The sequence below is a fragment of the Desmodus rotundus genome, chromosome 4 (assembly GCF_022682495.2).
Source record: "Desmodus rotundus isolate HL8 chromosome 4, HLdesRot8A.1, whole genome shotgun sequence".
Classification (NCBI taxonomy): Eukaryota; Metazoa; Chordata; class Mammalia; order Chiroptera; family Phyllostomidae; genus Desmodus; species Desmodus rotundus.
The window spans coordinates 127247335-127261275 of record NC_071390.1 but is presented as its reverse complement, the minus strand read 5'-3'; the positions used below and the strand labels follow the sequence as shown (position 1 = coordinate 127261275).

Genomic DNA, 13941 nt, shown 5'->3' with positions numbered 1-13941 from the left:
GCAGAATTTTGGTAATTAGTTTACGTTGCCATGAGATGAAAAGGGTTGAAAATTGCTGCTGTGGAACATAAGACCCACACTCTTGTAAGGTCCTCTCTCTATAAACAGAGACGACTATTTTAAGGTTATTTTTAATTTTACTACTCCATGTGCTACATGAAATACAAGTTCCTCATGGCTGCAGGCAAAACCAGTTAATTGTCATTGTGGAAACCAAGAACAAGAGATGAATATTTAAATCTTTTAACTGTTCACCGGGTACTCTGTGCATCACATATGCATTGATCTAAGTACCCTGAACGCAAAGTCAGTCTTATCTATATGGTAAGAAATTATGATTCCATCGTTCTCAAATTCATCTGATTGGCCTTGACATACAAATGTTCTAGCCTGAGAGAAATGGAAAGCTTTCGCCTTTCATCATCTTTCTTGTATTGTCTGAATTCTTTACAAGAGTGTACCACTCCATTACTCATGTAATTAAGTAAGTATTTTAAAAACTTTAAAAATTATAATTGTTTAAAAATAAACAAAAATTTTCAGAAAAGAAATTTGGAAGGATATTGTTAACAGTCATTGTTTATAGCTGTTATGTTTATAGGTGATTTGGGGGTTTGCACTGTGGTTCAAAATGTAAGATGCAAATTATCAATAACTGACTGGTATTATTTATATAGAAAAGGAAAATAAAATGCTTGTGTCACAAAAGAAAACTGGAAGTTTCATGACAAGTATGTACTAATCTTAACTTTCTGTTTTAGTCCTATTTCTGTTTCTAAGTGGGCTTTCCTATGTAATTTATAGTTATCTAATTAGGCAGACATTTGCTCCGTCAATCAAACCTGTATATTGACTGCCAACTTTCTAAATAATCTACCATGTCATTTTTGTCATTTTCAAAAGTTCAGTTCTAAGTTTTCTAATTATAAATCAGTAATTTTATTCTATTCACTCATTGTGGATATTAGGCATTTTTATCCAAAGGAAATAGAAACAGTAATAATTAAGAATAGGAGAAAAATTACAAAACAATTATCCTGAGTCACTCCATGTTATCCAGGAGTCTAATAGGAGGATAGAGGGGAAAGGACTTAGAGAGAAGGAAATGGAAAGGGAAGGGAGGAAAGGGTGTACAAAAACTAGTGAATAAAATATGTGGGGTGGAGGGGAGATCAGTTTGAATTAACTGTATGAAACTGACATTTTCATAGGTCAAAAAGTTTGAATACTGGTAATTTAATATGGTTCAACCAAATAATTGCAATAATAATAATAATAATAATAATAATAAAAGGAATAAAGGAGTGAGAAGAAAGTCATGATAAATGTTTTTTAAACTCCTCATTCTATCCGACCCCTGCTTCAGTGTGTTGTAGAACTAACGAGAGCCCTGCAGATATTTCATAAGAAACTCTACTCTTCACCTATCCACTTATCTGTCAGTGTTTGAGAAGGAGGAAGAGGTATTTCATATATTTACCTTCAAGATGGGAGCCATAAAGACTGACAGACCAGTCAGAATAAACACAAGGGTTCCAGTGACTCTTTGTTCCCTGAAACCAAATCAAAAGATTACCAATCTACCTCTTATTTTCATATACATGCTCTGTCTTTCCACCTTCAAAAAGACTATACATTGACCAAATAATGTCTGCCTAAAATAGCAAAGGTGTTGATATCATATGTAATTAATACCTCAAGGACAGCATATAAACTCAACATAACTCTAAAATTCTCTTAATTGCAATATGTGATATGAATTCATCAAGAGAAAGCTGATTCTGCTAAAATCCTTTGCTCCTTTTAGAATCAAGAAAGAAACAAACCACGAGCTCTTCATCCATCAATTACTGGCTTTTTGGAAGCCCTTATTTTTTAAACAACATGCACTCTTGTGTAATTACACCTTCTTTCCCAGAAGACAGATATTACATTGTCCCGCATTCTAATTAATAAACAGCTCAGAGAAATTTCATAAGTGCAATAAATCCCATCAGTCTAATTTCCAAATCTACAACAATAAAAGTACTTTTTAACAAATATGATTCCCACACAACTCCCCTCCCCCTACCCTCAAGAAAGAATCACCCACTGTTGTGGCGTGGGAACCGATGGCTGTCATGTGAGCTTTCACTCAAACACTCAGGGGCGGGTCTTGCTGCAAAAGGTATGCAACAGCATATAAAGGACCTGTACAGCCCTTCACTGCTACCCAAATTTAAAACTAGAGGTCAAAGTTTCTCAGTGCTTATGAGGATGGAAAAATGAACTGGAAAATAAGAATACTTTGCCCTTCATAGGATCTTAAAAATCTTAAGCAAACTCAAGAATTTTAGGGAGTCTCAACAGAGATGAAAGATTAAAGGGTTTGGCCTTTATATATGATGTGACAGAATAATTACCACAGCACCAAAAGGACCTGCATGTTGAAGAAAATGACCTGTTTGCATTTTTACATTGTATTGCTTAGCCTTCATGAATCAAAGGAAATTTATTTATCATAAGAAGTGAACTCAAAAAATTATTGAAGACTCTCTTTCTGATGAAAAATGTAGTCCTTTCTAGAAAAGCAAGTATAAGAATGAATTAATCATCAATAGCTAATTCCATATCTGCCCCTCCATATCTGCCCTTTTCCTTATGATTGACAGGTGGATGTGTCCACACTGTGTTTTGTAGAGCCATTTTCTTCTGACTCAACATACCTCACTCCAAGAAACTTTGGCTGCTCTCCAGGTGCAGATGTCTCCGTCTCCATCTTCAAACTGTCGATGTGAGCAATGGAGATGACAGTAGCAGCCACGTACCAAGGAAGCGCCATGAAGGAGCACACCACCATGAGGATGGCCACCCAAAAGAGATCCAGGTGATATCCAGCTCCTTTCTGTAGAAAGAGGCAACCAACCCATGTGAAGAAAACATTCATATTGCTATCAAGTCATATTTCCAGATGGGAGTTAAGATTAGTAAAAGAAACCAACTCACTTTGCTTGATAAAAATAGCTACCAGAAGGTAAGCTGCTTGATTGAGGGGACCTTATTGTCCTCATATTATTCACCCAAACAATTAGATACAAAGTAGCCACATGACATCTCTTCCAGCTTGATTTGTTACAGCTTATTTATTGTTTGTGAACTGTTACTTACCCTCTCAGCATCCAATTTTCTAGTCAGAACAATGCAGATACGCATCTGCTGCCTTCAAGAATTATTGGAACCATTCAGTGAAAGAACAGAGGCAAAGCATCTTTAGGAATTTAAATGGCAGTGGTTGTTACATAGTAGGAGCTCAGTAAACGTGACGGGGTATCAGCCGCTGTTAACGTAAGCATGAAAAGCATCCTAAAAGTAGGCACTGTGCTTTCTCTGCTTGACTGTTAAGCAGTACGCTGTTCACCTAGACAGTGTTCAGCATATGTAGACTAAAGATCCCAAAACAATCTTGAGAAGTTATGTAGAAGGCCATTTCTTACCTTTTTTCTCTTTTTTGTTATTGTTGTTCTAGTACAGTTGTCTCTATTCCCTACCACCACTCCCCTGCACACCAGCCATCCCCACCTCCCACCCTCGATCCTACCCCTGTCAGTTATTGCCTTTCATAATACATGAAAATAACTGTTTATAATCTATTGAAAATTATCATCAAAGTAATTAATATCCCCTTAATTAGAATAGGCTGATTTCAAACATTGCCCAATGGTCACAGTAACATTTATTGACTGGGAGAGCAGACAATGTAACAAAAGGTCTAGCTCTTTTCCTCACTAAATAAATATTGTTAAATGTGTCCACAGTGTTATTCTATGGTTCTATTTCTCTGCTGTATTTGTGGAGAAATCCAATGCTTAGTACCCTATGGAGCCTGAGACAACAGAGCAGTCCATTTTCACAGCACGAAAGCAGCCGCACCAAGAGCCAGAATACGACCCATCTGAGGGATCGAGATGCTGGCTTTAAAAGATGGGAATGTGATTTTACACTAGGAACCCAGTGACTGTTTGGGTTCAGATCTGGTTACAGTTTAGTCAGAACATTGTTCTCTTCTCACTGAAATGCCAAGATCTCACCCCTGGCTCACACTGTGGGTCTAATCGTGTTCTCAGAAAACTCATCACCGGCAAGGATAGTTGACACAACAAAGAGAAGCATAAATGTACTTAGTCCAAGTTTGACTGAGAATGAAAATCTCCTTGGGAGAAAAAGAGGTTAATCCATATTCATAAAATCCGCTCATTTCAGCATAAGTGGTTTGAAAGCATAATGATTTAAATCAGGAGGGAAGAGAGGTAGGGAAAAGAGGGCAAAGGTTAAAGGAGGGCAAATGGCTAAAAAAAACTCATGATATAGTGACTACTGAGCTAAATAGCATGCTCCATCTGGGGGTTCAGTCTTTCATTCTTTCAACAAATAATGACTGAAAATTTATTTACAGGCTTAGTTCTAGGTGTTGATGACGTACTTGAGAACAAAACAGACAAAGATACCTGCACACATGGAGTTTTCATTCTACGAAGGGAGACAATAAACAGTATAAATGAGTAAACTACACAGTGTATTAAACAGTAGTAAGCACTAGGGGCAACTATCAGAACTTGGGCTCATACATGGAGTACAATGGGAAGCCACGGAAAAGTTTTAAATGGGGGAGTGACAAGATACGCTTACGTTCTGAGCACTGTGACTGCTGTGTTAAGAACAGACTGAAGAGCAGAGAACCAAGATGGCGGCGTAGGTAGACATACTGCGCCTCCTCGCACAACCAGAACTGACAGAAAATCGAAGGGCAAGGGGGTCCGACACCAAGGAAATACAAAATAAACATTCATCCAGACCGGTAGGAGGGGCGGAGACGGGCACCAGGGTGGAGAGGACTCACGTGGCTGTGGCGGGACTGAGACTGGCGGAGTGTGGGACGAACGGGGCAGGCAGTCCGAGCACTAGCAGACCCTGCAACCCTACATTTGCACAGATAAACCGAGAGGGCCGGACTCAGAGTGGCGGAGAGTGGGGCAGGCAGAGCAGTGGGTAGCACCCCGGGGCCCCACATTCGCACACAGATAAACCGGGCGAACGGCAGGAGCGAAGCAGACTGCGCAACCCAGGGCTCCAGCTCCGGGAAATAAAGCCTCAAACCTCTGATTGAAAGCGCCCGTGGGGGTTGGGGTGGCAGCAGGAGAGACTCCCAGCCTCATGGGAGAGGTCGTTGGAGAGACCCACAGGGGCCTGGAGTGTGCACAGGCCCACTTACTTGGGAATCAGCACCAGAGGGGCCCAGTTTGATTGTGGGTATCGGACTGAAAGACTGAAATCCGGAGGAGAGTGAGGCAGGTGCCATTGCTCCCTGTGGGCCCCTCCCCCACGTACAGCGTCACGGCACAGCGACCAGCGTTACCCCGCCCCAGTGAACACCTAAGGCTCCGCCCCTTAAAGTAACAGAAGCGCCAAGACAAAAAAAAAAAAAAAAAAGGCCCAAATGACAGAACACTTCAATGCTCCAGAAAAAATACAACTAAGCAACGAAGAGATAGCCAACTTATCGGATGCACAGTTCAAAGCACTGGTTATCAATATGCTCACAGAATTGGTTGAATCTGTTCGAAAAGTAGATGAAAAAATGAAGCCTATGCAAATAGAAACAAAGCAGAGAGAAAGAAGGAGCTTATACCCTTTGCAACAGCATGGATGAAACTGGAGAGCATTATGCTAAGTGAAATAAGCCAGGCGGTGAGGGACAAATACCATATGATCTCACCTTTAACTGGAACATAATCAACAAAAGAAAAAAGCAAACAAAATATAACCAGAGTCATTGAAGTTAAGAACAATCTAACAATAGCCAGGGCGGGGGGGGGGGGGGGGGGAGGACAGTGGGAAGAGGGGATTACAGGAACTACTATAAAGGACACATGGACAAAACCAAGGGGGAGGGTGGAGGTGGGGGAGGGAGGTGGGTTCAGCTGGGGTGGGGTGGAGGGATGGGGAGAAAAGGCATACAACTGTAATTGAATAACAATGAAAATTAAAAAAAAAAAAAGAAGAACAGACTGAAGAGGGTCAAGGACAATGGTGCCAGTAAGACCTCCTAACTTACAAGCCTCATGTAAGGGTTTGTGATGGTTAGAGCAAGAGCGGGAGCAGTGAAGACGGCAAGAAGTGCATGGATTCCGGTTACGCCTTAAGGTGGAGCTTCTAGAACTGGCTCACTCCTGCCTGTGCATGTGTCTTATAACCTTACTATATGCCGTTCAAGATCTAGCCTCCATTCACACCTGTAACCTCATCTTTCACCGGTCCCCTGCTCGGGCCCCCTGCCATGACTACCATCAAACACGTGCAATGTGTTTTTTCCTTGCCTATGTCTTCTTACTCATTAGTGCCTCTGTCTCTTTGCCTGTCCAGCTCCCCATACCTGGAGTAACCTCTACTCTGCCTTCTTCTTCCATGGCTCAGTCCTACTCATCCTTAAAACTTAAATCAGCCTTCACCTTTTCTGGTAGTTTTTCCTGCTTCAGCCAGGTGAGTTCAGTAGGGTTCTCCTCCCTTACACTTTCCTCTATCACAGCACTCATCACATTGATTTGAACTTGTATGTGTATTTATCTGTCTTTGACATGAGACTGTAAGTAACAGTAGGACTACATACGGCTGCATCATGAACACCTTAGCAGAGTGTATGATATATAGTCAATTCTAAGTTAATCTTTAATCTCAATTAATTAAAAAATGAATGACATTCTTCTTAATGGCAACTATAATTAATTATCCATACAAAAAGAAAATTAAAACTTTATTTGTTAATTGGTAGAAATGTGAGTCATTTGAGGAAGGGGAAGGGAATGAACAACAGCTGGGAATATCAAAAAGTTTTAAGCCCTATTTAGGCTAAACCGTTCAAGACTATATCAGAGGTACCAACATGGTATTTAATAGGCAGGATCCCGAAATCTTGTCTCCAAGAAAACTGTAAACCTAAGGGTGTGCACACTGGCCAGATCAATGGGTCAAAAGAATAATTACTGCAGAAAAATTCATGCATGTTACCCTGACCTATCTTGATGCTTTCTTAAACTCTTTCAACTAAGAAAAGTTTGAGCTAAATATCCTGGAGACTAGCAAAAAGGGGCCACATAATACACAAGAGGATTTTTGAAAGTAGAATATAAAAGCAACTGCAAAAGCACCAGAATAAAAGTTCTGGGACAAAATAATTAATAGATATATAATTACTCTGCACCTCTTGACATCAACCCCTTCAAAAAGTCTTCCTTTCCCTCAGAGACATTAAGACCATGACTTAGAACAATTTTTATCTTCAACATCTAACATAAATGTTCCGTACATAGCGAGGACTCAATAAATGCTTGAAAGGTTAAGCATGTCCTTTAAAGTTTAAAAAAGTCCTGGTCTTGGACAAAGCCAAAGGGGGGTAGGATCAAGGGTGGAAGGTGGGGATGGCTGGGGGGGTAGTAGTGGGAGGAAAATGGAAATGATTGTACTTGAACAACAATAAAATAAAAAATAAAATAAATAAAAAATGTCCTGGTCTTCAAATCCAGAATATAAATCCAAAGGATGTTCTACTTTCTGAAACTGGAGATTATTTTCATTAAAAGGATAGAAAGTGAAACATTACTTTCTTTTGATATTGTATATGCTTTGCTAATACAAAACGAAAGTCATTTAGGAATACATCACAGAAATAAAAACATCTATGAGAGAAAAAGGCTGGCCTAACAATGTACAGTTTACACCTGGTAAAAGATGATTATTGCATAGGCATCAGGAGCAGTATACACACATGCATGGCCACAGAATAAGCATTTATGCTAGGAGCACCCCCCAAGGATCCAAACAATGAGGGTTTATTGGGACCCCAAGAACCATGACATAGTTCTTCCCACCAAGGGGCTCACAACAGGATGAGGGGACTTAAATTTGTATACAAATTTCAACGCAATGCAAATACATATTCAAAGAAGTTGGGAAAGGACACCCAAAAGTACAAAGGATAGAGTGTCTAGCTAAGTCGAGAGAGAACCCACACAACACTGCCTGCAGTGATGACATCTAAACAGGAATTTCAATACTCCAAGCACTCACCATGTGAACTGGAGATGGGCTGGCGGGTCTTCCAGGTACCGCCCATCTCACACAGTGCCACAACTCTGAGAGCCCTGTGGCCAAGACATCACAATTCTCCATGTGTGTCTGCTGAGGCTGCCCTATGTAAATCACTGTGATGGCCGAGTGAGAGCGGAACATGGGACCAAAACATGATCCTTATCTTAAAAACATTTTAGCCCAGAAAAACAGATAAGGGAATTACACAAAATATATACCTTTGTGAAACATCGTGTGACTGTAGGGTAACACAAACTTACTAAGAGCAAAAACAAAGACAATAGAAATTATATTAGGAGTGACAGCTACACTGACAAATTTTTAAATTTGGAGGATCTTAAAGAACGGCAAGAATTTTGATAAGTGATAATCATCGAGGCATGGAATAACTAGCAGAAGAAACTGCCAGACTTGAAGAGAAACCAATAATTCATTTGGCCACAGCATTCTTTTTTTAAGATTTTATTCATTTATTTTTAGAGAGGGAAGGGAGGGAAAAAGAGAGGGAGAGAAACACCAATGTGTGGTTGCCTCTTGCACACCCCCACTGGGGACCTGGCCTCAACTCAGGCATGTGCTCTGACTGGGAATCGAACCCGTGATGCTTTGGTTCGCAGGCCGGCGCTCAATCCACTGAGCCACACCAGCCAGGTGGCCACAGCATTCTAATAGTAAGTATGTGAAGAGAATCATTTTAAATTTAGGTTGAGATCATATCACAATGAGGCTTAAATCCCAGGCTACGGCAAATTGATATTCTTTAAGGGGCAAAGACTTAGAGGTCAAGGTGTAAAGGTTTAGAAATATAGGACTGACATATAAGAACAACACTTTTAAAAAAATCACTATTTTTGGAATAAAGCAAGAGAGACTGGATATTAACTTATATCTAAACAATTAGAATAGACATGCAACAACGGGATCTAAGATTTGATAGCAGAAGTAAAAAGAAAAAAATGAAAGCAAGGCAAATTTTGGAGTTATCCAAGAAAACACACTCAAATTAAGGCTTCACCATAGAGGATATCAGAAAAAATTTATTGCTACAACCCAATATCTATTTCTCTATACCTATCCTAAACTACTTCTCCCTCCCACAGCCTACCTGTAGCACTTAAAATCACTTTCCTCAACGAGATGTATCCCTTGCTTCGCAGTCTGTAGCTCAGAACTCCTCTGCCTCTGCAATGACTCAGGGAATGACCTCAGAGAAGCCATGACCTTCCTGAACTTGGTTTGCTTTTGAGTGCTCTGCAGAGATAATGTGGGAAAAAACTAACCAAAATGATGGCCAAAAAAAAAAAAAAGCCAAGTGCCTTGGCGTTCCTACATCAACACAGAGCTGTGCAGCAGAGTGGAAAGGTGGAACCCGTCCCAAACAGAGCAGTCAGCCAGCCAGCGCCACCTGACACGGAGCCAAGGCAAATGCCACCCAAAAACATGCTGCTTTTAATATCACAATGCTTCCATCTCTCTCACTGCTTCAGCTTTCTCTCTGGGCCCAATTTCATAGCAGTCAGGGTCCTTTACAATTTTAGACAAAATTTCTAATTTTCATATTCCACAGTCTCCTTTCCTAACAAAATGTGAACAAAACAATATCCAGAATGAAAAGCCTTTAATTCATGATGAAATCTCCACTCTTATCATTAGATTTGTGTTAAAAGACTGGAACTTATTCTGTAACTATTGTGAATCAAAGGAATGACTTCAAAAAAGCAATTCCAAAAGTGACGAAAACTTATTTTTGTACTTAACTCCTATTTTAACAGGTAAACCCTAATATGCTTTGATTTTCCAATGTTTTCTACAAGGAATAGGAAAATTTTTCAAATTCTATGTTTTTTTTTAAATTCTAAATTTGCTAAACTCAAAATGCTGAATTTTATTAATAAGAAAACTTCAGGAAAATAAAAATAGGCATTTACTTCCAAGGACAAATAGCAAATCTGGCCAACTATATATCAAAACTATTAACATGTTTCCAAATTTTTGTCAGAATTAAAATACATTAGTCAACATCCATTGTCAGCCTTTCAAACTAAATCAATGCTGAAACTCCTCCCAGTATAGAACGTCTAGAAATGCTTGACCAAATCCAGAAAATATCTTGTACAAACTATGGTTTGCCAAATAGAAAGTAAGAGAAGCAACGAGACACAAAAAGCAATGGCAACGAGGAAGAGTAGATCTACAGAGTCAGAAAGCCCTGGAGTCTACACCTGCTCTGAGAGACCATGTGAATCCCGGAGGATTAGAATGACCTTCTGAACTCTGTGGACAGGAGGTCAATCCTGGGGATATGGGGGAGAAGGTACAGATGGAAGATGCCCCCTGAAATAAAACTAAGATACTCTAAACACAGTGTACTAAGTTGGTTAATTAGGAAAAAAAATACCCTATAGAGAAAGCCAGTGGGAATACATGCCTCTTTTGGCCTTTCCACCAGATGAAATGCCATAAGAAAAGAAAAACATAATCTCCACAGATGTGTTACATATGTGAGACATGTGAGGAAGGGAAGAAGCCATCTCGGACAGTGAGCCTGGCCAAGCCTTCAGATGGCACCCGCCCCAGCCACTATGTAACTGCAGGAGGGGCCTCAAACAGAAAGTATCCATGTGAGTCCTGTTGAAGCAGGGTGCAGCCAAGAGGAGGGCCCCAAGAAGGGATTTATAATGGGGTCCAGAACTCAAGGTGTCCAGGAAATATTAGAAAATTATATATAGGATGTCCTCACCCCCACGAGCCTGAGCTGGGGGAAGGGACACATGGAACAGGGCCATTCAGAGCTGTTTTGTATAGCAACAGCTTTGCAGCTAAGCCCTGGCATGGTCATTTAACATATCTATAACCTTTAACTGGTTTCATGGATATGTTAAATAGCTGTGGCCATGCTTTGAGCCAGGGGGATGGGAGCGAATTACACCTAAGATGTAACTGGGAAGCAACTCCCCCTGGTTACAGGGCCTGCGTGAGAGCTTGGAGATGATTGGCTCCATGCCATGGGGCCACATCTGCCCGGCCTTACTATGGCAGCCCAGTAAAGCTGGAAGAATACGGGGATGCTGGCAGGTGTAACTGATTGTAGGAGGAGTTGGAAATGGGGCTGCAAAGGAAGATGGGTGCTGGGATTTAAACCTAGGTGCGGCAGCCATAGAGAGAGGACCACGTGGTTCTGAAGTAAATAGACAGGACCCATGTGGTTCTGAAGGAGAAGAGAGAGGACCACGAGGTTTTGGGGAAGATGGGAGAGGATCATGCAGCTTTGGCAGAGTGAATAGGAGAGGACCATGTGGTTTTGGAGTGTTTCTTTTTGCCACACGGGTTAGGCAACAGGAGAGACTCTGCCAGGAAGGAAAGGGGAGAAAGGACTTGCTGGTGGGCCATGAGAAGGTGCCACATGGCTTTGGATTAACTGGAGATTGCAGTAGCCACATCACTGATGGTGCCGGGAGCCTGAATCACGGACTTCTACTTCTTTTCCTGAGATACGATACCCCAGACTGGGCAGAGGGAGAGGGAAGGATTGTGCATCTGTGGGTATTCTAGAGGACTTTAGTATCTTATTGAAGACATTAAGTCATAACTCTAAGTCTGTGTAACTTTTAAATAAATAATGTCTTTCCTTTTCACCAGTCTCTGGCATTGAGAGACGTCTTTCCTCTGGTGGCGGGCATTTGAACCTAGTAGGTGTGTGTGGGGGGGGAACCCCAGAGAGAGAAAGGGGGGATCCTTTCTGTAATAATTTATTGTGAACCACCCCCCACCCCATCTGTTCTGTAACACTGTCAATGCAAAGAAACCCAAGAAACGATTAAAAATTGTTGTTTTAAGTCACATGTGGATAAAACAAAACCGGCTCTATAATAAATCTAACCAAAAGTAACCTCAGAGGGTGATCCGATCATCAATTCCTAACTGGGCAGGTCAAGATGGGTAGTCACGCCCCAGGCATATAAGTCTTTAGTAAAAGGCTTACCTTTGCCTTAAGCGAGCCTGTCCATTGTTTCTGTGCATCTAGTTTAACACACCTTTGAAATGCCTCTCAGATCCCTCAGAAGCCCTCAAGAAAGCACAGAATTTCAATTAACTATCCTGTAATTCAATCCTTTCTGTTTGACTCAAAGTCAAATAAACTCACATAAATTCTCCATAGGTTCAACATTGTTATGCTGACATTGCTGTTTTTCAGGTTGTTTCACAGCAAAAGATAAGCAGAGAAACAATGTGGTTGACCTCAAAAAGTATAATAAAAGAGAAAAGGCATTAAGAGAGAGAAAAAAATCCATGGACTAAAAGTATATAAAAGATTTAAAATACAAATATTTCAACTTCATTTGGATCCTGATCTTAAAAAATAAATTATATTTTAAAGCTTATTATACTTATGGCACATTCATTAATTTAAATACTGATTGAATATTTGAAGATATTGAGAGATTTTGTTAACTCTTTTTAGACTGACAATAATATTGTAGTCATAGTTTTAAAAGATATCTTTAGAAATACTGTCTAAAACATATAGAGAATATGAAATGCTGTCTACATTTGCTTCAGAGTGTTACAGGAAGGGGAAAGATGATTAGAATTTATATGATGTACAACTGAACATGAGGTGATAAATTTTGAGAGTTGGGTGATATATATCTGAAGTTATACCATTCTTTCTTCTTACATATATGTTTAAACCTTCCATGAAATACTTTCTGTAATAAAAGATTTTTTATAGGCATAAATAAAGTGTTACTGAATTGGTTGGACTCTCCTGAACCTCCCAGAAGGAAATAAAATCTCTGGAAGGCTTTGAAGCATGTGCATAGGAAGATTAGCTCACAATATAAAAAAATAAAAATAAAAATAAATTTAAAAAGTACTAAATACATAAGGAAGAATAACACCAGGAATAAGGGTCAGCCAGAAAACGAAGTTCAGAATCAAACCCGAAAATATAAGATATATACAAAATAATAAATAAAAGAGTATAAAAGAATAATAAAGAAGTTAGGTACTAACAAAACTGAAGATGAAGACTTGAGAAAGAATAAATAAAATTTCTAAATATAAACATGTCTAATTCTTGAAAAGAAAAATGCAATGGACTACTTTGGTAGGAGAACAGAATCAACAGAAGAGAATTAGTAAAAAAATAGATCTGAAAAAACATTGAAAATAAAACCGAGACCAAGAGACAAGAAATGTAAAAATACACCAATAAATAAAGTAAAAGTGGAGTGCAATATGGAGATGTACAACAAAACTCTCCTTGGAACTCCAGAAGGATGTACGCGGGATTGAAAGAGGCAAAGAACTACAAAATTCCGGAACTGGTAAGAGACAGGAAGACTCAGGCAGCCCAATAACCCAACAAATAATTAAAAGAAATCTATGCTCATACAGGTTAGAGTGAAACTCCAGAATAAAGACAAAAAATGATAAAAGCAGCCAAAAGAATGATTACTTACAAAGGAATGAGAATTATACTGATAGTTTGCTTTTTATGGAAGTCAGAAATAATGGAAAATAGCTTTTAAGTACTGAAAAAATAGCTTTTGACCTAAAATATATCCAGAGAAACCCCCTATTAAGAATGAGGGTAAGACAAAAACATTTTTAGGCAAACACAAATGGGAAAGTTTACCACCCAAAGACTCTCACAGGAGGAAATTTCTAAAGTCTGGTAAATTCTGTTTAAAAGAAATAATTCAGGGCCCTGGCTGGGCCATCCCAATATTGCAAGGTTGGGGGTTTGATCTCTGGTCAGGGCACATACAAGAATCAAGCAATAAATGCATAAATAAGTGGAACAACTAGATGACA

At 39.6% G+C, this 13941-nt stretch overlaps 1 protein-coding gene across 7 annotated transcripts in view; it reads right to left on the bottom strand.

Moving 5' to 3' along the window:
- The window catches only part of SLC4A4 (solute carrier family 4 member 4), a 385416-nt gene that overhangs the window by 23665 nt on the left and 347810 nt on the right, over window positions 1–13941 (bottom strand). For all 7 annotated transcript variants that reach the window (XM_071221288.1, XM_053922271.2, XM_053922273.2 and 4 more), the window contains 2 exons: window positions 2706–2884; window positions 1481–1553 (listed from right to left, as the gene is read on the bottom strand). In XM_071221288.1, the coding sequence (XP_071077389.1) occupies window positions 1481–1553; window positions 2706–2884 (252 nt within the window). The remainder of the gene's footprint in view (window positions 1–1480; window positions 1554–2705; window positions 2885–13941) is intronic.